This window comes from Heptranchias perlo, chromosome 8 (genome assembly GCF_035084215.1).
Source record: "Heptranchias perlo isolate sHepPer1 chromosome 8, sHepPer1.hap1, whole genome shotgun sequence".
Lineage (NCBI taxonomy): Eukaryota > Metazoa > Chordata > Chondrichthyes > Hexanchiformes > Hexanchidae > Heptranchias > Heptranchias perlo.
In genome coordinates this window covers 11055682-11083039 of record NC_090332.1, presented here as the reverse complement: position 1 = coordinate 11083039, position 27358 = coordinate 11055682, and the positions used below count along the sequence as shown (strand labels likewise).

General features: G+C 41.7%; 1 protein-coding gene across 7 annotated transcripts in view; it reads left to right on the top strand.

Annotated features, from left to right (window-relative positions):
• Window positions 1–22947, top strand: part of sdccag8 (SHH signaling and ciliogenesis regulator sdccag8) — a 263176-nt gene extending 240229 nt beyond the window's left edge. For 3 of the 7 annotated variants that reach the window (XM_067988651.1, XM_067988652.1, XM_067988649.1), the window contains 2 exons: window positions 10258–10402; window positions 22166–22946. In XM_067988651.1, the coding sequence (XP_067844752.1) occupies window positions 10258–10402; window positions 22166–22183 (163 nt within the window). In that variant the 3' untranslated portion in view covers window positions 22184–22946. Of the gene's footprint in view, window positions 1–10257; window positions 10403–15647; window positions 15717–22165 lie in introns of those variants that run through there. The other 4 variants (XR_010963604.1, XM_067988650.1, XM_067988655.1 and 1 more) reach the window with 4 other exon arrangements.
• Window positions 22948–27358: the final 4411 nt, after the last annotated feature.

The window sequence follows — 27358 nt, the reverse complement described above, 5'->3', positions numbered from 1 at the left end:
CTGCTGGGTTAATCAATCCTGGTGGAGGCCTGACTCGGGCACGGCACGGAAAACCTTTTGACAGCAGGTGGGGGTGTTCACAGGTAGCACGGTGCGCATGTAACAAATGGTATCTGACAGAAAAAGTGGTGGGAGGTCGGGATACCATTATATATTTATGAATAAGGCACGCAGGACTGCTGACAGGAGTGTACTCTTGATGAAACAGGATGTCTTCCACACGGAGTGTGTGCTTCTGATTGATTTCAAGTAAGGAGGAATGTTACTTGTATTTTTAAAGTTGTATCAGATTTCACATATTTCAAGGAGAGGAGAGGTCAGGAACTTCAACATTTTTCCTCTCTACCACACACGAAAGTTCATTTCTTTTTACTATAATGCACCTAACGACGATATGTTAGTAAAGCAGCAACATCTGAAAGATGTATCTCAAGAAATAGAGGCCTCAGTATCATCTGTCAAATAGATAAGGTTGAGGACTATTTTTTAAATGTTTGTTTGATGAGCTTCGCACCTTTCAGTCATGTTACTTTTTTTTTAAAAAATTTGGAAGCTAAATTACTTTGTATTTTCTCCTCATTTGTTGATGATGTGCTTCCTAGATGGCCTTCTTGTAGCCTCTGTTAATGCAGTTCTGACAGTGATCACTAGGAGGTGCACAAGAGGGGTCAGATCTCCCTTCAACTGTCCCTAACTCCGTGTGGGCGCATCGGTGCAGGAGAGATAGGAAACTCAGCAGAGTGTGAAAGTTTGGACACACGCCCTAAGAGCACCAACTGTGCTGCCCTCAGTACCTTCACTTTTAATTTTTCTTAATCCCTCACGTGTGTTTAAACAATCTCACGGCTTGTATTTCTATATACGTTTGTATATAATATATGGAAAACGCACCAATTTACACAAGAAAGGGTGTGACAAATGTACAGTTGTTTGTAAGGGAAACGTGCTGGAAGAATCGTGTGTCAGTTTTGTCACACTGACACATGACCCACCTCTTTGACCAAGCTTTTAGTCACCCCTCGTAATCCCTCCTTCTTTGACTCAGTATCCATTTTCCTCATACCTCTGTGAAGCGTCTTGGAACATTTTGTTACATTAAAGGTGCTATATGAATACGAGTTGTTGTTCTTCACTTGAGCCACAAGCTCAGGCATTCTGATGGCATGTTTTTATTGTAGAACAGCTTCCAGTGGCAGTGCTCCTGCAATGAGGTGGGGCTGCTGGGAATCTGAATTCACCCCATTTAGACGCAGAAGCAAATTCAAAGCACAAGTCAATATAAGATTCAATAAAAGTATAAAAGACTGGTGATGGAGAAACTAATGAGATGAAAAATAGACAAATCTCCAGGACTCGATGGTTTCAACTCCAGAGTATTAAAAGAAGTAGGTGAGGAAATTGTTGATGTGTTAGTCATGATCTTCCAAAACTCTCTTGATTCAGGAATTGCTCCCTTGGATTTGAAAACTGCCAATGTCACTCCATTATTTAAGAAGGATAGGAAAGATAAATTAGGAAAGTATAGGCCTATTAATCTAACATTCGTTGTGGGGAAGTTATTAGAATCCATTATTAGAGACAGAGTGACTGAGCATTTGGACAAATATGAGCTGATTAGAGAGAGCTAGCATGGATTTGTAAAGGATAAGTCATGTCTAACGAAACTCATTGAATTTTTTGAGGGCGTAACACATGTGGTAGATAAGGGACTGTCTATGGATGTTATTTATATGGATTTCCAGAAGAAATTCAACAAGGTTCCACATAAGAGATTGTTTCCAAAAATGAGAGCACGTGGAATTGGAGGCAGCCTATTGGCTTGGATAGGGAATTGGTTAGGCGGTACGAGACGGAGAGTAGGGATAATGGGTATGTACTCAAATTGGCAGAAGGTGACTAGTGTCCGCCAGGGATCTGTACTGGGACCTCAGCTTTTCACTATATTTATAAATGAGTTGGATGAAGGAATACAGAGCTGTATATCTAAGTTTGCTGACAGCATTAAGTTAAGTGGCACAGTAAATAGTGTAGATGGGAGCAGAAAGTTGCAAAGGGACATTGATAGATTAAGTGAATGGGCAAAATTGTGGCAGATGGAGTTTAATGTGGGAAAGCGTGAGGTTGTCCACTTTGGACCTAAGAAAGATTGGTCAGAGTATTTTCTAAGTGGCGAGAAGCTAGGAAGAATGCGTCAAAATGCAAGACATTAATAAACTTGCAGAATTGACGTGTAATTGACAAATTAATTTCAATATAGATAAGTGTGAGGTGGTGCATTTTGGTACAAAGAATAGGGAGGCCACATACTGCTTAGATAATAAGAGACTAAATGGGATAGAGGAGCAGAGGGATCTGGGGGTACAGATAAACAAATCACTAAAAGTAGTGATGCAGGTTAATAAGGCCATAAAAAAGGCAAACCAAGCACTGGGGTTCATTTCTAGAGGGATAGAATTGAAAAGCAAAGAAGTTATGTTAAACTTGTATAGAACCTTGGATAGACTATACTTGGAGAACTGTGTGCAGTTCTGGTCTCCATATTTTGAAAAGGATATAGAGGCACTGGAGAAGGTGCGAAAATGATACACAAGGATAATACCAGAATTGAGAGGATATACTTATCAGGAAAGGCTGAAGAGGCTGGGGTTCTTTTCTATAGAAAAGAGAAATCTGAGGGGTGACCTGATAGAGGTCTTTAAGATAATGATAGAGTTTGATAGAGTGGACGTTGAGAAAATGTTTCCATTTGTGGGGGAGTCCAAATCCAGAGGTCATAAATATAGAATAGTCACTAATAAATCCAATAGGGAATTCAGGAGGAATTTCTTTACCCAGAGAGTGGTTAGAATGTGGAACTTGTTACCACAAGTAGTTGAGGCAAATGGCATAGATGCATTTAAGGGGAAGCTAGATAAGCATACGAGGGAGAAAGGAATAGAAGGGTATGCTGATAAGGTTAGATGAAGTAGTGTGGGAGGAGGCTCATGTGGAGCATAAACACCGGCATGGACCAGTTGGGCTGAATGGCTTGTTTCTGTGCTGTAGACTCGATGAACTTTGGTTGAGCAGAGAGATTGAGAGGTCCAAGTAGAGAAATCACTAAAAGCTACTGGACAGGTACAAACAATTATTAAAAAGGCTAATGGAATGCTGGCCTTTTTCTCAAGAGTGCTGGAATAAAAAGGGGTGGAAGTTATGTTACAGATGTACAGAGCTCTGGCCAGACCCCATCTGGAGTACTGCATTCAGGAAGGATAGATTGGCCTTGGAGGGGGTGCAGCGCAGATTCATCAGAATGATACCCGGACTAAAAGGGTTAAATTATGAGGACAGGTTGCATAGACTAGGCTTGTATTCCCTTGAGTATCGAAGATTAAGGGGTGATCTAATTGAGATGTTTAAGATGATCAAAGAAGTTGATAGGGTAGATAGAGAGAAACTATTTCCTCTGGTGGGAGAGTTCAGAACAAGGGGGCGTAACCTTAAAATTGGAGCTAGGCTGTTCAGGGGTGATGTCAGAAAGCACTTCTTCACACAAAGGTTAGTGGAAATCTAGAACTCTCTCCCCCCAAAAAGCTGTTGAGGCTGAATCAATTGAAAATTTCGAAACTGAGAATGATAGTTTTTTTTAGGCAAGGGTTTTAAGGGTTACGGAAGCAAGGTGGATTTAAGATACAGATCAGCCATGATCTAATTGAATGGGTGGAACAGGCTCGAGGGGCTGAATGGCCTACTCCTGTACCTAAGTTCCTAAGTCGCAACACTGAAATGACCATGCATGGCAAGGTCACTTGTACATAGCAGCATATGCGTGTACCCCTCGGTATGTGGTCCTTCCCAGTGTCGGAACGTCCGCAAAGGCTGACAATGGGAATTTGGCCTGAAGCAGAACAAATGGCAGCCTCCAGATTCCAGCACTGTTGGTGTTTGCCATTGGAAATCCATGTCCGGAGCTGGTCTCAGTACCTCTGGGGGCACTAGCGTGGCTTTGTTTATGCTATAGCACTGTTAATATAAATGCAGCATTTAAGAGGGGTGGCTGAAGACCCATTAGTAGTGCTCAAGTTTCCATTTGTTTGAAGAACCCCACTTGCCTCAAGCAAATGCTGCTTACTCCAGAAAACAAGATGCTAACTGCTGTTGCCAAGGAGTTGTGCACAGATAACCACAGGAGAACAGCTGTTACACAAGGGATAGTAATGTCCAGTGATGAAGCAGTGGTAACGAAGGGAATGTTGTGACAGAATTGCCCTAAATGTTAACTACTCAACTTCTTTATATTAATGTGAAGTAAATTGCTGCAATTTATTAACAAATGTAATAGAATTTTAAAACAGCAGATAATAAGAGTCTAAATGGGATAGAGGAGTACCGTGCATTAGTTATCCCCACAGACGGGCGTAGGATGGCAGTGCACGGGTCTAATTACCCATATCAGAGAAATAGTCAAGCAGTGGCTTGGCACTTCGAAGATACGAGAGTGAAGAGTCTAGTGCATCTGTCCCATTACTACCTCAATTACTGGCCTAGGAATAAGTCTCTAAGCCTGCCCAAGAAATTATATTTCTCTTTTGCAAAGACACTAACTCCTTGGGCCAGCAGCTCATTCAAATTGTCGTTCTTCATGTGAGTGTCAATCACAACCACATGTCACAATCACAACTGATCCTGCACTTTCCAGCAGGGGTCACTGGATAGCTATCAGAAGTAGGAACTGATCTGGCTGATTTTTTTCCTTCTGAAAGGGATTGTAGCAGCTCCAACCAGAAGCACCTAACTCAGCACAGATCAGGGTTGGAACCTGTAAGCTCCACTTTGTATGGCAAAGTAATGTTCTGGGCAGTGCCATTAACTATTCAACAATTGACAGAGCCTAGATAATGATTCATAGCACAAAGTGACATATAAAGAAAAGGGAAAGATAAACTGGAGATGCATTTTTTTTTAAAATCCTGCCGGTTTTAAAAGGTAATAAGTGACATTTTTCCATTCTGTTTGTATTGCGTTGATTTTAGCATTAACAGCAATTCTGGGAGACACAGCATCAAAAGCATATCTGTTATTTCTTTTTGTAGCAAGCACGTGATGATTGCCAGAGGTCTTGACAGCATATACTTCTGGCTTTTGGTTTTAAAAAAATGATTGAAAGACCTTTTATCAAAAAAATCTTAGAAGTATCAAAGACTTTTTTATCCTCCTTCCTTGAGTGCCTACTACATACTTTTATACAGTATGTTATACGCCCATAATCGTTAACTTGCAATTTATTAATAATAGTAAAGCTTATCATAATGAAATTGAAAGTGTCTAACTGATTAACCCTCTCTGACCCGTGTTAATAATTCTTAAGATATATATACACACCTTCCTGTTTTTGCTGTGGCCAAAGATTATATCAATATCAGAAGGGAATAACACATTTTCTCTGCCTTGTTTTGCAAAACAAATTCATTTTATTTGGTAATTAGGTTCCAAACTTTTAATTTTAACCCCCTGGTAAAATAAATGAGTGTTTGGAGTGGTAGGGAGTCTCCTTCCAGCAGTGATGTGAACAACACGAGGCTTTAACTGCTACATACTGTAGCTCTTATTTCAACTCAGCTTCCCTTTATGAAGTGCAAAAAACATTTTTTTTTAATTTGGAAAAGAGAAAACAACCTTTTGAGATGAAGCAGATTTGGTTTGCCGCTTAGTACCGAACCCATCTTGATTTATTTTTCAAAACATGCCATTTATTTTTAGTTGCTTTATCACATATTTATTTACAGTGGGGAGAGAAGCAAAATTAATAGAAATTGCACTACAGACTTATTTTGCTACTAACTCGGGTATAACTAACGCTGGAAAAGTCAGATTTACTATTTATGCTACAATAGCCTTTGCCTTTTTCTCTGGTCAGGTTTCTCCCGTACCCTCCTGATGCCAGTGGCTCCTTGCTGGGGAGGGTACAGATTGAGGGATGTCAAGCACCCCTAAGTACACTGCCCAAGTGATCATTACTCCTTAGTGAGTCTGGACAGTGAGCGCTAGCAAGCTATTCAACTACATGGGACATCACGATTAGGGTTCCTCTGATGCCACAGCGAGTTTAGAAAGTGAATAGCTGAGGTCCCAGTTTTGACCCCACCCGGTCTGTGCTAATTTAGCTGATCTCGCTGGAATGGTGGTAAGAGCAGTAAAACTGGCTTTAGGGAAGGGAAATTGGCCAAGGTTCCCACTCCTGTAATTAGTCTACTGAATAAACAATAGACTTATAGAGGATGTTGGTAAAATATTATTCCTGGATGAAATTCTACTCTACTACATCTGTATTAGAATTCTGTCTAAATGGAAGTGATTTTAGTAAATTGAAATTACAAAAAAAAAAATTGCATTTATACAGCAAGGTTAATGTTGATAAACATCCCAAGGTGCTTCACAGAGACGTAATCAAAGAAGAATGGATGCTGAGCCAAAGAAGGAGATGTTAGGAGGGTGACCAAAAGCATGGTCAAAGAGATAGACTTAAGGAGGGTTTTAAAGAGGAGACAGAAGTGCAGAAGCGGCTGGGTCAAGGGAGCAGGAAGTGGATCTTATGGACAAGTTGGAATCCGAGAGGGAATGAGGGGAGATTGGAGAGGACCTGTGGAAGACACAGGATCAGGGCTAGGGCATGGGGGAGCCTGTGGGGAGGTTTGGCTTGGTGAGCAAAAAGGAAGGGGGAAGCAGCAGAGGCAGCTGAATGGATGGTCTCAATCATTGTGAGAAAGAAGTCCCTGAGCTCCTCACACTTGTTGGAGGTGAGGGTGAGGGGGCAGGGGAGAAGGGTTTAAGGAGCTAGTTGATAATGGAGAAAAGGAGACTGGGGTTATCTTTGGTCTCCAGGATGATCCTGGAGTAGTGGATGGTTTTGACGGATGAGAGGGAGGCCTGACAGCACTTGATGTGGTCCAGCCAAATCTGGTGACGGATGGTTAAGCACACTCAAATCTGCGCCTTGGACTTGAGGGAGTGAAAATGGGGGCCATACCAGGGGGAATGATGAGTGTGGAAGAGAGTTAAACGTTTTATTGGAGTCAAGGGCATCAAAAGCAGAGGTGAGGAAAAGGTTGAGCGGATTGATAGCTTATGATGAATGGAGGGCCAAAGGCTAGGCAGTTGGGATTTAGAAAGTGCAATTGTAAGTGACTTGGAGGAGAGTTTTTTTCCAGGGATGGATACAAAAGGAAGTGGGCTTGGAAGGGGGTAGGAGAATCTGGGTGGTGAAGGATACAGATTGGAGATAACAACCATGGGAGATGGCAGGCTGAAGGAGGTGGCACACCTAATTCTGTCCTGATACAGCGTCCACATATGCACACTTCCAGCAGGGTGTATTGGACTGTAATCAGGAATGGGAATGCTAGCCAGTTTTCTCTCCCTGAGGCCAGTAGTTGTAGTCCTGCTACCATCTCAGCTGAGAACAGTTAACTGAGCACAGCCTAGGGATCAAACTTTGAACCATCCTGGTCTGCACGAATCGGCTACTCACTTTCTAAGCTCTCTGTGGCTTCAAGGGGCTGATTGGCCTACTCCTGTTCCTATCTTCTTATGTTTCTAATCATTGCCGTTTTAAATCTAATTTACAATGTACATCAGTGAATCTCATCTTGTAAGCATGATTGTATTGGTTGCTTTGGCAGGCAACCTTGAGGCTGTAAGTGTGGGTGTTGAAGAGCCTCAGTGAAGTGCTTTATTGCTTCCAGTCACGACAAATAACATTTTTAAAAAATCTTTAAAATGTGTCAAGGACGATTTGACAATAGTTGCACACTTACCTTCTGTAACTAGTCCACTGAATAAATAATAGGCTCATAAAGGACATGCATGCTTTTTTTTATATAGTCTAAGAAAAACACACGCAGATAGCAGAACTCAGCCAGCTGAGTCCTGATAAATGTGTAAGTAATTTGCCAAGAAATGTTATGCTTTAATTAGGATTTCTTACAGATTGCTTGTGCAAAATAACCAATTTGTACTGAAATCCATCTAATGATTCCTTCTGCAAGTGAAGCTAAATTAAACAACACAAACACTAGGTTTCTAACATATTCCTGCCTTGATGTGAAACTGGAAAATGGATTGGCAATAATTAGGGTGTTGAACATTGAGGGCATGAATAAGGAAGTAAAGCATTATTCCTGGATGAAATTCTACTCTCTGCTGCTACATCTGGATTAGAATTCTATCTGAAGGAGTAAATAGTAAGTGACTTTAGTCAATTGAAATTGAAAGTTCAGGCAGGCACCTGTTTAGTGGATGGCAGCTGAGTTGCTAATGAAAATTATGGTGTTTCTTCATTCCTGGAATCGTCCACACACTCTAGGATTAGCCATGGTAATCCTCAGCGTTCATTGGGAAAAATCATGAGGACGGGTGTGTCCCTTTAAGATTTTTTTTAATGTCTGTGACATTGTGGCATTGCCCATATGACCATCTCATCAGTCATAGCACCAAGAAGAGGTGAGGTTTCCAGCAAAAAGGGAAGGAGTGGGAAGCAGTAGGGGCCTCTACCAAAGATCAGCCTACAGCATCCCCCTCCTGGTGGATTACAGAGCAACCAAAGCCACTGAGATAACCCAGTGAAGTTACCCATCCATCTCAGTCATTCCAGGGTGAAATGGGATATAAAAATAAATTTTAAAAATGTAGGTCTTGTCCATGTTCAGATTTCACTTGGATAGTATCCTAACTAAGTTGAGTTTGACCAAGCCTAAATATTCCTGCCTTTACATGTACAAGAAGTATTACAAGCTGTATTAACTGAGCTACTTTATTTCTGAACATGACACAGTAAAGGTTCCATGCACCTGATGGGGAGAAACTTCACCAGCAAAGTATATAGTCCAGAGACAGCAAGCAGCAGATCCTACCTTCCTGTAACTATTTTAATATAAACACTATACCTGAATGTGAGTTATACTTCTCCTGAAAGGAAGTCTTAGTTTCAATCTGGAACTATCAAATACAGAAAGATGGACATTAATTAACTTACTAGAACTAAAACAGCAACAAATTGTACATTAATTAGCTGTCTAATCAGTTGGCCTGAAACACAGCCAAGATCAGATGAGATTTAAATGAATGCACAAAGGGGACCTGGCCAATTTAAATTGATATTGAACTCATTTAAATTATAAAATTGTGTTAGCACCACTTACTGGTTTAAGTGGCTAGGCTACTTCGTCTGGCTCTCTTTGCACAGTTCAAACCTGGAGCACTGATGTTTGATGTGCTTTAGTGGGCCCTGACCATGCTTTTCTTCACTGGTTATCATTGAACAGCTACAATCAAATTGTTTTGTCAGCAATATTAGAACTAACTTCAGCTTGTTTAGAAAAAAAAATACTTGCTTTGGGATAAATTAAAAAAGAGCAGAATTGAGCTTCCTTGAGTGGAAAACACGAAAGGAGGGACACTCATCAGTGTGCCAAGGTTTGGGGAAAGAGAGTCAGGTATATAAACCTTTAGAGGCTGTAAATATTTGTGGAAGGAAATCAAAGAACATTGTCTGGGTCTCCAACTACAGACATTTCTACTCACTCTCCTTTGTAGCTATTGGCTAGACATCTCCGTATGATATTTTCAAGCAGAAGTGAGGAGCTCCCTATTCTAAACTGTTCAAAGCCACTTCAATACTTGACTGCACCTTATTCATTTAACAGCCCTAAAGAGTGGTATGTCCAGATCAGATGCTTTCTAAAGACATGTGCAGATCTGAGCCCCACTTTTACAGTCCAAACAAAATCAGTGCTGCACGTGCCTGTGGTTTGGTGCAGTTGTAGCAGCCGCACTGAATTTTGCAATAAAAGGCCGTATCTCCCCCTATTTTGAATAGGCTACTGCCACAGGAAACGTTTAGCTACAGAGCTTGGTCTGTAGCTTACTTGTCTGAGAAGTGCAAAATTCAATGAGGCATTAGCTCTTAAAGGGTTGCAGCTCACTGTTAAAAGGCAAGTTGTAGCGTTGACAGAAAAGTGAACTAATTGCACAGCACGGTGGAATGACTACAGGAACAGGATTATCTGTGATGCCACTCATATCGAATAGTTTTGCTGCGCTTGATGTCAAGGCTCAAAATCCTTAGGACCACCAGAGTTTTGATTCTAACTATTGAATTAAAAATCAGAACTACTCCGAATAGAGACCAAGTTTACCACAAGTTTATGTTGTTACAGGGCAGAGGATGTTTTGAATTTATCCTGAAGTGGCATCTGTGGTTGTTTTCTGTCTTTGCAGACTGCAACAATTGGACCAGCACAGTCAGGCCAGTGCACAGCAGGTGATGGAACTATTGGACAAGCAGAATGAGTTGATAAAAGAAAGACAAACCCTCTTGGAAAAGGTGCAGTGCCTGAAATCATCAGGAAATGTCACAGGCAAAGTAGGATTCATCTCTTATTTATACCACATTAATCTGAGATTATTTTAGTAAACATGATCCCAAATGATATCAGTCACAGCCAGCCCCAGTGTTGCATTTTTGGTCTGAGAGAGCAGTCTTGACAGCAGCCTCTTGTACCTTACTTACACTGCCTAATTCATTTAAAGGTGAAGGATAGTCGAGCGGAGAGGCCTTTTTGTTTAAAGTACTCCAACATTTTTTAATTGAAAAAACATACTGCCAGAAAAATAAAGTTTTTTAAAATGTCAGTTTTCTTAGCTGTTCAGAAACTCTCCAGATTCAATCTCCTCACTGACTCTCAGGGTTCAATCTCCTCACTGACTCTCCAGGTTCAATCTCCTCACTGACTCTCCAGGTTCAATCTCCTCACTGACTCTGAGAGTTCAATCTCCTCACTGACTCTCCGGGTTCAATCTCCTCACTGACTCTCCGGGTTCAATCTCCTCACTGACTCTCCAGGTTCAATCTCCTCACTGACTCTCCGGGTTCAATCTCTTCACTGACTCTCCGGGTTCAATTTCTTCACTGACTCCCAGGTTCAATTTCTTCACTGACTCTCCGGGTTCAATCTCCTCACTGACTCTCCAGGTTCAATCTCCTCACTGACTCTCAGGGTTCAATCTCCTCACTGACTCTCCGGGTTCAATCTCCTCACTGACTCTCCGGGTTCAATCTCTTCACTGACTCTCCGGGTTCAATCTCCTCACTGACTCTCCGGGTTCAATCTCCTCACTGACTGTCCGGGTTCAATCTCCTCACTGACTCTCCAGGTTCAATCTCCTCACTGACTCTCCGGGTTCAATCTCCTCACTGACTCTCCAGGTTCAATCTCCTCACTGACTCCCAGGGTTCAATCTCCTCACTGACTCTCCGGGTTCAATCACCTCACTGACTCTCCGGGTTCAATCTCCTCACTGACTCTCCAGGTTCAATCTCCTCACTGACTCTCCGGGTTCAATCTCCTCACTGACTCTCCAGGTTCAATCTCCTCACTGACTCTCCGGGTTCAATCTCCTCACTGACTCTCAGGGTTCAATCTCCTCACTGACTCTCCAGGTTCAATCTCCTCACTGACTCTCCAGGTTCAATCACCTCACACACTCTCAGGGTTCAATCTCCTCACTGACTCCCAGGGTTCAATCTCCTCACTGACTCTCCGGGTTCAATCTCCTCACTGACTCTCCAGGTTCAATCACCTCACTGACTCTCCGGGTTCAATCTCCTCACTGACTCTCCGGGTTCAATCTCCTCACTGACTCTCCGGGTTCAATCTCCTCACTGACTCTCAGGGTTCAATCTCCTCACTGACTCTCCGGGTTCAATCTCCTCACTGACACTCCGGGTTCAATCTCCTCGCTGACTCTCCAGGTTCAATCACCTCACTGACTCTCCGGGTTCAATCTCCTCACTGACTCTCCAGGTTCAATCTCCTCACTGACTCTCCGGGTTCAATCTCCTCACTGACTCTCAGGGTTCAATCTCCTCAATGACTCTCCAGGTTCAATCTCCTTACTGACTCTCAGGGTTCAATCTCCTCACTGACTCTCCGGGTTCAATCTCCTCACTGACTCTCAGGGTTCAATCTCTTCACTGACTCTCCAGGTTCAATCTCCTCACTGACTCTCCGGGTTCAATCTCCTCACTGACTCTCCAGGTTCAATCTCCTCACTGACTCTCCGGGTTCAATCTCCTCACTGACTCTCAGGGTTCAATCTCCTCAATGACTCTCCAGGTTCAATCTCCTCACTGACTCTCCGGGTTCAATCTCCTCACTGACTCTCAGGGTTCAATCTCTTCACTGACTCTCCGGGTTCAATCTCGTCGCTGACTCTCCGGGTTCAATCTCCTCACTGACTCCCAGGTTCAATCTCCTCACTGACTCTCCGGGTTCAATCTCCTCACTGACTCTCAGGGTTCAATCTCCTCAATAACTCTCCAGGTTCAATCTCCTTACTGACTCTCAGGGTTCAATCTCCTCACTGACTCTCCGGGTTCAATCTCCTCACTGACTCTCAGGGTTTAATCTCTTCACTGACTCTCCAGGTTCAATCTCCTCACTGACTCTCCGGGTTCAATCTCCTCACTGACTCTCCAGGTTCAATCTCCTCACTGACTCTCCGGGTTCAATCTCCTCACTGACTCTCAGGGTTCAATCTCCTCAATGACTCTCCAGGTTCAATCTCCTTACTGACTCTCAGGGTTTAATCTCTTCACTGACTCTCCAGGTTCAATCTCCTCACTGACTCTCCGGGTTCAATCTCCTCACTGACTCTCCAGGTTCAATCTCCTCACTGACTCTCCGGGTTCAATCTCCTCACTGACTCTCAGGGTTCAATCTCCTCAATGACTCTCCAGGTTCAATCTCCTTACTGACTCTCAGGGTTCAATCTCCTCACTGACTCTCCGGGTTCAATCTCCTCACTGACTCTCAGGGTTCAATCTCTTCACTGACTCTCCGGGTTCAATCTCGTCGCTGACTCTCCGGGTTCAATCTCCTCACTGACTCCCAGGTTCAATCTCCTCACTGACTCTCCAGGTTCAATTTTCTCATTGACGTGCCAGGTACTGGAGCTGTTGGACTCCAGAAACTGCGCTCCGACTGAGTGTAGAGATTAGCAGCTAGGTCAGTCCCCCAGGGTGTGAGTAGATCTTCTTTCTTCACTTTGTCTGATCTCTCCACTCGCTGCCACTTTTATGATTGAGGCGTGTTCCAGATACTTTCTATCATCCCCGGGGCAAAAGTCACCTTCCACAGTCCAGTCTCCACTCCCAGTGAACCAAAATGTGACCCTGTGTCTTATCTGGGATAAGAAGCCACAGGATGAACAATGAACCCCTTTATTGTTGAGAGTCATACGGAGCATATGCAGTTTGCCACTGTAAGCTCTTTATTTCTGAATGAAAACTAAAGTTCTGAAAGACCGCATATCTCAGCTGCAGATACAGATGACTTTATTAAGAGGCAAAATTATAGTGCCTTAGATCTCCAGCAAGTCTTGGAAGTAACAAGCATCCATGATTGAGAGGTTCTGAATGAGATTGGATGCTCACAGATTGCCCTAATAGTCCTGACTTCCTAGCTGCCTGACAAAGCAGTAATACACTGAAAAACAAGAGGTGCTGCCCTGGGTTAGCAAGATCAAAAAAGTATTCTTCACAATCAGTCAAAGCTGTCAATCAAAGTGAGGTTTAAAGACACAAAGCACAGGTTTCCTGATCCAATTTTTAATATCTGTAGAACAAAGCAACACTGGCACAATAGGTCATTCCCACACCTCCCAATGGAATGCCAATACAGATGATGCTTGGCATTTGTAATACTTGTTAAGTAATCTGCATAAACAGAGGTCAGACACTCACTTTGAAGTGTGTGGATTTGCTCCCTCTTGCAAAAGCAGACTGCTCCCAGCTGCCACAGAAAACTATTTTTTCATTAGATACAGAACTGACACTGACACAAATTTCCATGAAAATGTATAATATGCAGATTCTTAAGGACAGACCCCTGATCATATACAGCTGCTTCAGGTGGGAGCTCTCTATCTGGGGGAATCCTTAGTGTGACAGTCAGCAGAGGATGGAATTGAGACTCTGGGTCTCCTGCTCCATGACGCAGCTGCATAAATACACTGCAGTACCAGGCACCATGGCAATAAGTCACTGGCCTCCTGCCTTCAGATTAACTGCATGTTTCTTCCATACTTGGTTGAAGGATTAGTGTGATGCGCCTAGACTCCCCTCCCTCCTCCTAGAGATTTAGAAGTCCAAGTGTCACACTGCATGCACCACCATGTAACTAACATAATAACTAATTAACTTTTGGAAAAACAATGTAACTTAATTTTCTTTGCTTTAATTATTGACTCCAGTTATCTTTATTATTTTGGAGCAACATTTATGTACTTGAGACTGTGCATGTTTCTTTCCATCAAGATCTGCCACTCATATTAGCTCCAATGGGCACTGGTTTGGACACAGAGCTGTCTGTATGGAACAAGTAAAACAATCTTCCTCCAACAGCAGTGAAGACTTCTGGATAAACACCAATGTTTATTTGTTACTCTAGGGATAATTTGATAACTAAGGAATTAAATATAAAAGGACAGGAGTGAAAGTACTTAGAAACTTAACAATTTTATACAGCAGTATACTGGTAATTGGGATATCATGATGCTTGGTGGTTTGCAGTAAACTTATCTCAGAAATATTACTGTGAAAGTATGCCCCTTCAACTATTGTCTTTCAAACCTTTCTTTTAACCCATAAAATACATATATAACCCATAATATATATATATATATATATATCAATACTGTAAAGAAACAAGAATGCAGCATCTCTGTATGCCCATTGTGGTGTCAAATGTCATCTTAGTTTCAGAGAGGGGAGATCAGTGCTCTTTTCATACAGTAATATTTAGTGCTAGTGTAAATAAGAAGGCTGTCATTAGACGTAGGTTAAACCCGCCAATTCTGAATGGGTAAGCCAGGCCCTTCTGTCTCCTGGCTGATGTAGTACCAAACAAGCATTATATCTACACTTTAATTTTAGAGCATGTTTGCCCTCAGAGAAGCCCTATGCCTATTTGATGTTTTGATAGCAGCACATTTGAAAGGTCGGGCACTGAGTGCCATCTCGTCTCACTCAATTGTAAATGTACACAGTCTACTCTCATTTCAGAATCACTCAATTCAAATTATTGGATAATTCAATTTTTTTAGTTGCAAAAAAAAACAACTATTATCAGTAAATTGTAATTGTATAAAAGCGGCTTTCTGAGATTTTTATAAATGTTTCATTTACTCAACACACCTTTTGTGAGACTGAACTTTGAAGGTCAGAATGTGAGTGTGAATATTGATTTTGTGTTCCTGTTACAAAATCATTAACAACATGGGTTATGTACAGGAGGGCTGCGGCTCCTGCAGAGACAGGTTTCTGGTCAAAGAGGTGGAAAGCCTGTAAAAGAAAATCTGATTAAAATATCACAAAAGTGGCCAAAAATGGAATAACCATTAGGTTTTGGTCTTAAAAGAAGCAAACAGAAAAAAAATGGCAGATTGTGTGTTGAGCTGTAAGATTAACTCTTCTATTACTGTCTGTACTCCGAGGTTGGATACTAACTGAAAGCTGACGGTGGTATTATCTGTTTCACAAAACGGGGCAGTAAATGTGACTTTCTTTTCTTTCTCTCCATTTCTTTCTCTCCTGCTAATCTATCCAGAAGGAATCCAAACTTTGAAATGAAACCAGAAATACACAGGAAGTCAGTCAGCAACAAAAGAGAAGACAGGTTAATGTTCCACTTTTATTTCATACTTCTAACCATTCACCTAAAATTTGTCACATTACATTTAAAGGTCCTTTCTCCTTAAAAATGATGTTCTCGCAGACAAGAAATTCTTGTTTTTTTTCCAAACATCCACTACATAGGACAATGATTTTGATAGGCTGTTCTGAGTTTTCCAGAATGTTCTTACTGTAAAAGCTGTCTTGAATGTGACACCTGCATCATCATTGTTACTCCTCTCCTCATGCACTGAATACATCCAAACACAGTCTTGCTTCCAATCAAGAAATTCCTGTTGATACTCGCGGCTTGGATTTACCAACGGAATTGGACATAAACTGCACTTCTGCCTGTAGGTATAACTTTGCCGAGAACCAGCCCAATTTTCCTCATTACATCATCATTACATATTCATGGTAAATTTCTGCCGCTATTAGTACCCTCCATTGGGCAATTTGTTCTGGGGGGTGAGAAAATCCAGTGCTGTTACAGTAGCTGAAAAGGCCAAGGCAGCCATGTTGTGTCGGTACCAACGTGGCTGACTGCAAAATGCGGTGCTTCTTCAGGGCACCGAGCCCACAAATTTAAAGACTCTTCAGCTGAGTGTTACTGTCTGTAATCCAGCAAAGGAAGACCCAGCTTTTCAGCCTGAGGGAAGGAGGCCCATGATCCAGGAAGGAGAAGGCTTTGGCAGCGAGTGCCACCTCACCCCTGTTAAGGAGTGCATTCTGAAATGTGGGTTGTATTCTGTATGATTGCATGCAGAGTGCCTTCACACTCTTTACTTTCTTCTTAAAGGGGAAATAGCCCACAACCAAAGACAAGGAAGTACTGTCTCAGTCCCCCAAGACTCCTGTACAAATCATCAGTCAGCCACTATAAAAAATTATGAAGGGGTTCAATAAGGTAGACGTAGAGAAGATGTTTCCACTTGTGGGGAGTCCAAAATTAGGGACCATAAGTATAAGATAGTCACTAATAAATCCAATAAGGAATTCAGGAGAACCTTCTTTACTCAGAGAATGGTGAAAATGTGGAATTCACTACCATGTGGAGTGGTTGAGGCGAATAGCATAGTTCAATTTAAGGGGAAGCTAAATAGGTACATGAGGGAGAAAGGAATAGAAGGATATGTTGATAGAGTGAGATGAAGTAAGGTGGGAAGAGGCTTGTGTGGAGCATAAACACCAGCATAGACCCATTGGGCTGAATGGCCTGTTTCTGTACTGTAAATTTCTATGTAACCCTTCTGCCACTGTAGGAGAGTGAGATTGAAAGAGTGTGCAAATATAGGCACCAAGATGAGGCACGGTGCCCTTAAACAATAGGGAGATTGTCAGATTTGTCGTCAGTGAGATCTTTTTGATACTGACTGGATATGTGCAGAATGATTTGTGGTGGTGGGGAATGCTAGCACGAGGGAGTTCTGGAATGATTTGCAAATGGGAACCTTGATAGTTGAGGAGGAAAGATTAATGTCAGCAAGTGACTCAGCTCATTTTGTTGCTAATGATGGGAGGATTCAAGACCATGACCAACGGGCAGGCTTGATCACTGGACGAATCTTTGGTCCTTGACACAACTTAGATCCTGGAGCACAAATGTCAGGCAGATCATTGCTCTGATCTCCAAGCTGGCCAAGCTTTTCCAGTCTTTTGTTCACCAGGCAAGCCCCAGAGTGTTGATCCACAGGCAAGTTTCTATCTTCTAATCACCTGTATGAACCAGAACTTTCTGCAGCTCAAATTTGGCAAGACTAAAGATATCCTGTTTGGCCCCCGCCTGATTCCATCCCCCTTTTCTAGATTCCCGCTCAAGCTCAACCTGACGATGCAGAATTTTGATGTCCTGTTTGACTCTGAGTTTGAGCCAAGACCACCTATTTCCAACCATGAAATATCGCCCATCTCCATCCGTACCTCACCCCCACTGCCACTGAAACTGTCATTTACACTACAGATGTTTCCAAATTACTCCCAATTAGCCTCTTGATCTGCCTGACATTTGTGCTCCAGGCCACAACTCATCCAGAGATTTGCCACCTGGAGCCTATCTGCACACCTATCTCACTCACCTATGTCCCCTGTTGTCACCAACCTTCATTGGCTCCCTTCCCATCAGTGCATCAACTTCAAAATCCTTACCCTTGTCTGTAAACCGTTCCACGGCCTCGCTCCACTGCAATCTTTTCCAAATCTTCATCCTTGCTCTTCCAACTCTATTCTATTATGTGTTCCCCCTCTCTCTGCTCTACTAAAGGTGGCACGGCTGCAGCCTTCTCACCCTCACACTCTGGAACTACCTTGTTTAAACCCTCCCCACCTTCAAAAACCCCTTTAAAACATACATCTTTGATACACCTTCAATCATCTCCTTGGGTCCAACCCCAAAATGTGAAGTGCCTTCTGATGTTTTGCTACTTAAAGCTGCTATATAAATGTAAGTGTAAATGTGATATTGGCTGCCCATCCAAACGTACAGTCAGGAAATGGTAATCGACTGGCTATATATATATATTTATATATAAATATAACATGTACTCAGAGTACAATGTACTCCCCATATCTGTAGAAGTTAAGAAAGAACCATATAATTCTTCGATTTAGAAGTGTACTTTATCTCCCATGGAGAATTGCACTCAATATTGTAGATTATAGGGGTACCACACATATGTACTGCCCTTGCCCATTCTCTCCAACTGTAGCCCCATATCTAAACTCCTTTTCTTCTCTAAGTTCTTTGAGTGTGTCGTGACTCCGAGGTCTGTGCTCACCTCTCTCACAAATCCCTTCAGTCCAGTTTCCACACTGCTCCCAGCACCACGGTCAAGGTCATCAATGATATCTTCTGTGACTACAGCCATGGCACAATATCCTCCTTGTCCTCCTTAATCTGTCTGTGGCATTTAACATCCCTACCTCACTCCCACCACCATTGAAATTATTATCCACACCTTTGTCACCATCTTCCTTGCCGATCATCTCCCTCCATAAAGTCAAAACTGTGCCACACACGTCTTGCCCTATTCACCCATCACATCTGTTTTCGCTCACTAATATTGGCTCCATTCCCTAATGCATCAAATTTATAATCCCTGACCTCAGCTACAATTCCCTCACTAGCTTATCTCACCCTACCTTTGCAACCTTCTCCATCCTTATGTCCCCTCTGGTCCTTTCACTCTGGCCTTTTGTGCACCTCTGCCCCACTTCGGCCTCATCTGCAACTCCCCAAATTCTTCTGCTTCTCTGACCCTCCTCAAATTTAAAAGTAAGTCACGTTGCATAGACGAGGAAGAGCAAGTGGTGGTGGCAGAGGTGGAGAAAGAAGCTGATGCCTGGATGGGTATCTCGCATGTCAGTGGCCCTTTATACCATGGAAAGTGCAACTGAGCAATGACATTGAGCAGCAGTGTCATGCTTCTATTGCTATTAAGTGGGAAAAGAAGAAGGAAGTGCTGGCTATGCTGACTGTTGCATCAGTCACATGTTCGATAAATGTGTGAGAAACAAATGGTCCCACCCCTAACCTGGAAAGAGGCATGGACATAAAAGTTGAGGGTGGTGGTAAATTTGTCTAATGCTGGACCTATAGTTGGCTATAGGTTTCCTTGCAGTAGATGGTACAGTTCTACAAGAGACTCCCTGCTTATCCAGAACCTGCAGAGGCAGTTGTCCTCATTCATTGCCAAGCATATGTTAGGGCCTGCAGAAGTAATTGGTAGCATAATAGTGGGTGTGGCCTCTGGTGTGCTAATCTTCCTGGCATGCCTTCTTTCAACTTGTGCTTTAAATATATGATTGAAATGGTACTTTAAAACTAACCCTCATCATTAATTATAAGTTGACTTAGTGACCACCATGGGACGCTGCAGCTTGTACTTAGATACCTTGTCACTCCTATGTAAGTTTGTGTTGCAAGTGTTTTCAAAACATTTTTTTTAAAAATGGCACTAAAAAGGCATTGGAAAAAATAAAATACAGCACCTGGCCCTTTAAGAGCTCCATCACACATGGAGCTTCCCTTTTCAGCCACTGCAGTTGGCCAGACAAAACAATCCAAATCAGCTGTGCTTTATTAACACATATTTAAATTAACCACTGTACATTTTGTGTGAGAGGACTTCAGCGTGATCGGAAGATTGTATGCTTTGCAAATCAGGTGGTGATCCTGCAAAAAAGGGATTCCCTGCCTGATTATCTGGTGCCCACTCGGGACCAAGTCACCAGATGGAAAATATACCCTATCCTAGCTGCAGCCTGCTAAATAGGACTACAATACTTCAACAGAGATAGCTGTACCTCGCAACCGTGAAAATTTGAGCCTCAGCTTCTTGAGGATTCTCACGCATCGGTCAGCTTTTCCAGCCATCCTCACCTAATTTGTTTCAGTATAGATCAGATTTAATTACTAAGACAAAGAGCTAAACATTTTAAGGAAGAGTTTGCAGTCTTTATATAGAGGTGGGGGTGAGGGGAAACATATCATGATCAATCTGTCTCGAGTTATTGACTGACCCTTCTAAGCACGAATATAATGCACTGTTGATTCACTCACTGTACAGTTCTTTCTATATATACCTGCAGATATAAACTGTATACGAGGGCCACTGCTTGGCTTTCAGATTGGGATTTTACCAAGCTATAGGGGTGGTGGTGGGACAGAGGAAATCGGCTTCATGTTGAAGTGCAGTAGAAGCAGGAATTATTGAGCTGACTCATACATTTCTATCAGGTTTTATAGAATTGATTATTTCTCAAATGGTAGACAAGTTTATTGATTTTTTACAAAGCACAGATATGATACAATATTTATCCCTTGGACAACAATGAAGAACTATCACATTGTAATGCTATCTGAAGTAAATATTTATACAGTATGTGACTACATTCCTATGCTTAAAGTACACCCACTATATTTAATGGGTTAAATCATATAAATTCTTATTATAAAGAAAGCAATATATGTGTGTGTATATATATCAATAAATTGTTTGACTGATTTCAAGCTAAATTGATGTAGAATATAAGAGTTATTTAGTTGTGGGAGCCTTATGTCCCTCCATTATCTGCAACCTGCATTAAGAACAGGTGACTATTTAGGATTAAATGCTTCTTAGATTCAGCAACTTTAAAAACATTCTGAGGTGTTCTGTTGCCATAGGATCAATGGGGTTGATCCATGAAAAGGAATGGAATCAGTACTTTCTACAAAATTTATTATGTTTAGGTTTTTAGTAGCATTTAAAATATGTAGTAACTTGGTTTGTGTACTTAATGCATCTTTAACGTGTAGTTGTGTCGCAGGCTGCAATCTCAGCAAGCATCAGTTTTTATACCCGTCCCTGTAGAGTGCATAAATGCTAATTAAGCTAATGTGAGAATTATAATAATGTACGTTTTAATACTGAGGTACAAATAGTATTTTAGAAAGTCAAAAAGTGAGGGAAAAGCATCAATTGTAATCCTTAGAATGCCAGCAGGACCAAGGAAACTCCTTGTTGCTCTTGTACAGTTCCACCTGGGCTGTCTATCCCTTCACCTGAAGCGTACACACATGCACTTTCCGGTAGGGGTCACTACATAGTGATCAGGATCAGGAACCCTGTTCAACCCGTGAGTATTGAGGTTAATTGTATTACCCTAGCAGTGATGGAACCTGGGACCCACCAAGTCATTGGGCTGCCCTAGTCGAAATGTTTATTTACATGAAGCCTGCAGACCCAACACCTTTCTAACCGCTAGTTAATCCACTTGTTCTCTACTACTGTTCCCCAGGCACTTCACATTTTTTTTAACATGGAATTTTCAAATGACCATAAAAATACATTTTATGCATTGAATGTCTTAGTTAGTTGTTTCCCACACATTCTATTAAATTAAAAAGGATGTAGACTTTACCAAAATGTATTACTAGACCATTTCCTTAAACAAAATGGACTGGCACAATTTAATGAAGTGAATGAAATGCTACGGCAATTCTCATGTTATACGCCCCATCAAGTGAAGTCCACTTCCTGTTTTGCACAGCTGCACAGCCCTATGCAAACCAAACTGGTCACAGTAAACAAAATCTGGTACTGAACTTGTTTCTTCTTTCCTTGAAACAGGAAGTTCTACAAAATGTGCTTGAAAGCAACTTTTGTTGCTGTTAGTCACTGCTTTGAACAATACTTATCTAATGAAACTCATTTTCAAATGCAACAGTTACTTATGGGCTACATATTTACTCAAGTAAAGATGAAAATCACTGGCATGACAGTCTGTTTTTCAGAGGGAAGCTTGTGAGAGACTGAACTGTGAGACTTTCATAAAACACTCGTTTACTGGAGCAGCAACTAACCACTGGTGAAATTCTAAGAATCCAGCAGATGTGGGAAGTGGTGCAGTAAATGGAGGCTTATTTGCTGAAAACCAGACTTAAAATATCCATTTTTTTCTCTCCCTTTTTAGCCTCCTGTTATGTCATAAGACAGAGAAGCAACAAATAATCAACTGGATGTCAGTCTGCAGCAATACAAGAAATTTTACATTTTTATTTGATTAGCTTTGTACATATTTTTGATATTAAATGACTAATTACAGATATACTGTAAAGATATAAAAGTTTAAGTGTGACCATCTAATATAGCCATACCACCACCTTGGTGAGGGACAGTTTGCTCTAAAATACTATTACAATTGTAAATACAACTTTTTACACTACTTTAGTGATCCTCATGTACCAACAGATGGCTGAGTGCTCGTTTTCAGTTGCAGATAAATAAATATGCTCGTAACCTGGTCAGACCCACCTAGTAGTGTTTCCTGAAGTGATGTATATGATTTTATAAAAATATTTCTTTATGCTTCTCTGCCTTGCATCACTTCAGTTGACAACAGTGGCTGATCCCCTGTTTACAGACAGTAGAATTTTCTTTGTCTTTCTTGTTGCTAAGTGCATAGCAGCAAATATTGGCAGCAACATTCCATTACTAAGATGGTAGCAAAACTGTGTGCATACAAATCTTTTATAATATCTTTACCAACTGTGAGATATTTAACCTGGGATTCACAGACAACTTGACAGCAGCCTTCTTCAGTGCTTTAATTCTGAACTGAAGAAATACTTGTATAAAAGAATGCCTGTGTAAATTATTTCATATTTATCTTAATTGAAACTCAGCTAATGTGAACCTTGAGATGCTATCAATTCAAAATGTATGCAAAAAGTGAAAACTATTTTGATGTTTACATTAAAATTTATTTTCCTACAAGCACTAGAAATGTGTGTGAATAAGCAGCCTCATTCTTGTGTGGAACCTGATCGAATCATAGAAATTTACAGCACAGAAGGAGGCCGTTTGGCCCACCTTCCAGCTCCTGGTCCATAGTGCTGTAGGTTATGGCACTTCAAGTGCTCATCCATGCACCTTTTAAATACGATGAGGGTTTCTGCCTCTAACACCCTTTCAGGCAGTGAATTTCAGACCCCTACCACCCTTGGTGAAAAAAATCCTCAACTCCCCTCTAATCCTTCTACCAATTACTTTAAATTTATGCCCCCCTGGCCATTGACCACTCTGCTAAGGGAAATATGACCTTCCTATCCACTCTATCTAGGCCCCTCATAATTTCACACACCTCAATTAAATCACCCTTCAAACTCCTCTGTTCCAAAGAAAAAAACCCCAGCCTATCAAATCTTTCCTCCTACCTAAAATTCTCAAGTCCTGGCAACATCCTTGTAAATCTCCTCTGTACCCTCTCTAGTGCAATCACATCTTTCCTGTAATGTCGACCTCACGAGAACTGTACGCAGTACTCCAGCTGTCGCCTAGTGTTTTATACAGTTCTAGCATAATCTCCCTGCTCTTATATTCTGTGCCTCGGCTAATAAAGGAAAGTATCCCGTATGCCTTCTTAACCATCTTATCTACCTGTCCTGCTACCTTCAGGGATCTGTGGACATGCAATCCAAGGTCCCTCTCTGTTCCTCTACACCTCTCAGTATCCTCCCATGTATTGTGTATTCCCTTGCCTTGTTTGTCCTCCCCAAATACATTAACTCACACTTCTCCAGCTTGAATTCCATTTGCCACCTTTCTGCCCACCTGACCAGTCCATTGATATCTTCCTACAGTCTACAGCTTTCCTCCTCACTGTCAACCACAGGGCCAATTTTTGTATCATCTGCAAACTTCTTAATCATGGCCCCTACATTTAAGTCTAAATCACTGATACATACACACATACCACAAAAAGCAAGGGACCTAGTACCAAGCCCTGTGGAACCCCACTGGAAACAGCCTTCCAGTCACAAAAATACTTCCGTCGCCCATTACCCTTTGCTTCCTGCCACTGAGCAAATTTTGGATCCAATTTGTCACTTTCTCTTGGATCCCATGGGCTTTTACTTTTCTGACCAGTCTGCCACGTAGGATCTTGTCAAAAGCCTTGCTAAAATCCATGTCGACAACATCAAAACGCGCTACCCTCATCGACCCTCCTTGTTACCCTCTCAAAAAATTCAATTAAATTAGTCAGACACTACCTTCCCTTAACTGTCAACTATGCTGATTGTCCTTGATTAATCCGTGCCTTTCTAAATGCCGATTAATACTGTCCCTCAGAATTGTTTCCAATAATTTGCCCACCACCAAGGTTAGGCTGAGTGGCCTGTAATTATTTGGTCTATCCCTGACTCCCTTTTTCAACAACAGTACAATGTTAGCAGTCTTCCAGCACCACGCCTGTAGCCAGAGAGGATTGGAAAATTATGGTCGGTGCCTCCGCTATTTCCTCCCTTCCTTCTCTTAACAGCCTGGGATACATTTCATCCTGGCCGGGTGATTTATCTACTTTCAAAGATGCTAATGCCCGTAATACTGCCTCCCTCACTATATTTATCCCATCCAATATTTCACGCACCCTCCTTAACTACAATGTCTGCATCATCCCCCTCTTTTGTGAAGACAGACACAAAAGTATTCATTAAGAACCATACCCACATCTTCCGCCTCCACACATAGGTTACCTATTTGGTCTCTAATAGCCCCTACTATTTCCGTAGTTATCCTCTTGCTCTTTATGTAGTTATAAAACATCTTTGGGTTTTCCTTTCTTTTACTTGCCAATATTTTTTGACTTAATAACACAGTTTCTAATGTAAAGATAAATGGGGAAGGTGGTAAAGAATGACATATTTACAATGGCAATCTGGTCTGCTAGTATTAAAATTGTAACTATTTAAGGTTCAAGCAGAATAAGGTTTCACTTTGATGGTTATTGCTCAGGGCAGCTCATAAAGTTACACAACATACAACTGATTGGTTGGTATTAATTGATAATGGGGTTACTTAAGATTTAATTGCCAAAAGTTTACAAAAATCTTTAGTCTTTAGACCTAATACTCTGAAAATAGCTGTACACTGAAATTTGCAATCACAATATGATGACTAAACACGGTGGCTGCAAAAGGAGCTCCTTAAGTTTCCTGGGGCACTAGAAAGGCTTCCAAAAGGCACATTAGTGGTAAGAGGATAATCAAGAAGTGAGGAGGGATAGGGCTACCAGTAGATGAAGGAGGCAAAATGGTAATGGAGAGTGAGGGGATGGCAGAGATACTAAATAAGTAGTTTGGGTCAGTTTTACAAAGTAGGCAAATGTTGCAATTGCAGAACACCAGAGGTGGATGTAGAACAGTTAATAGAGATTATTCGAAGAGAAATGGCAATAAATAACATAATGTAGACAAATCACTGGGCCCAATGGTTTACATCTGAAGGAAACTAAGGAAGAAATAGCAATGGCTCAAAGTTTTTCAAAATTCTGTGGAAAGGAAAATTAAGCCAAAAAACTGGATAGTGGCAAATGTGACACCCATCTTCAAAGAACAAGATTGGGCTCAGCTGCAAAATTATAGGCCAGCTAGTTTTACTTTGGTAAACTACTTGAGTTTATCATACAGGATGAAACTACAAAGCACTTGGAGGAATACGAGTTATTGCACAGATGTCTAAAAGGCATGCTTGACCAACCGTGCAGAATTATTTGAAAAAATGACAAAAAGAGGATGAAGGAAATGCAGTGGAGATGGTTTCTTATGGATTTTCAAAAGCATTTGGAATTAAGGGGACTGTGGCCACATGGATGTGGTGAAGTTTGGAGGGCAGAAAGAAACGTGTAGGGCTAAAAGAAAGTTTCTTGGGCAGTAAAGAGGTGGTGAATGATGCTCCACAGGGGTCTGTGTTGGGGCCACACTCCACCATTGGCAGCCATGCCCTTCAGCTGAAGCACAGAGTACATCACAAACAGAGTGGATTGTGAACCGAGTGGGAACTTGAGAATTTGGTGAGAGTGGGAATTGGGTGTCGAGGGGGAAAGGAGGTGGTAGAATTTTTTTTAAAGCAAGATAAAAAAAACAAAAGACAAAAAAGTAATTATCTATAAATAAATATAGACTAAGATATGGCAAAGCAGGTGGTTTGTCTGGACTGCAGTACGTGGGAGATTGTGGACAGCAAGAATGTCCCGACGAACACATCTGCAGTAGATGTCTCCGGCTCGAATCTCTCCAGAGTCATTGAGCTGTAGTGCGAGTTGGAGACACTCCGACAGAGAAGGGAGGGGGAGGAGTAACTGGACAGTTTGCTCTGGACCTCAGTCATACCTCAGAGAAGGGTACAGAGTCAGAACGGGATTGATATGACCAATAGTGTAGAGTAAGGAGAACACAGGTGAGATAGAGAACGAGGATCCGCAGAAACTAATCCAATACAACAGGTACAATGTACTTGCTACTTATGAGGATAAGGATAAAGCCTGTTGGAAAGACAGCCAGAATGCTGACCATAGCACTTTGGAGCAGGAGGCTCTCCAAAAGGAGAAGTGTGATGTGGTAGTTTTAGGGGATTCAATAATTAGGGAGACAGATAGCAATCTTTGTAAGCAGGATCGAGAGTCCCACATAGTATGTTGCCTACCTGGTGCCTGGGTGAGGAACATCTTGAACTGGCTTGAAAGGATATCAGAGGGGGAGGATCCTGTCGTTGTGGTCTATGTTGGGTCCAACAACAAAGGAAAGAATAGGCAAGAGGTCCTGTTCAGAGTACCAGGAGCTAGGGGCTAAATAATCTGTGGATTATTACCCGAACCACGTATAAATTGGTGTAGGGATAAGCAGATTAGGTAGGTGAACACGTAGCTGAAGGAATGGTGTGAGAAAGAGGGGTTCCATATCATGGGACACTGGCAGTACTGGGACAGAAAGGAACTGTACCATTGGGACAGGCTCCACCTGAACCGGGCAAGAGGATAAATAGGGTGGTCACAGGGACTTTAAATTAGTAAATGGGGGGGGGGGGGGGGGGGCGGCGGGCAGAGGCTCAGGTGGAAAAGGTAGTATAAATAATAATTCTAAAACAAACAAAAAGGGAGTAGAGTAATAGTCACAAATTATGCTTTAGGCACTACAAGTAAAGGAAAACTAAAAGATGTAAAATAATTAAATCAGGAGAAAGAAATAAGAAATGTGTGACAAAAACATTCGAGTTGAAAGACAGGTTAGAGTACGTGGCCCAAATAAGTGTTCTTTATAAAAACACATGGAGTATAAGGAACAAATTAAATGAATTGCAGGTGCAAATTCAACTTAGAGGGTACGAC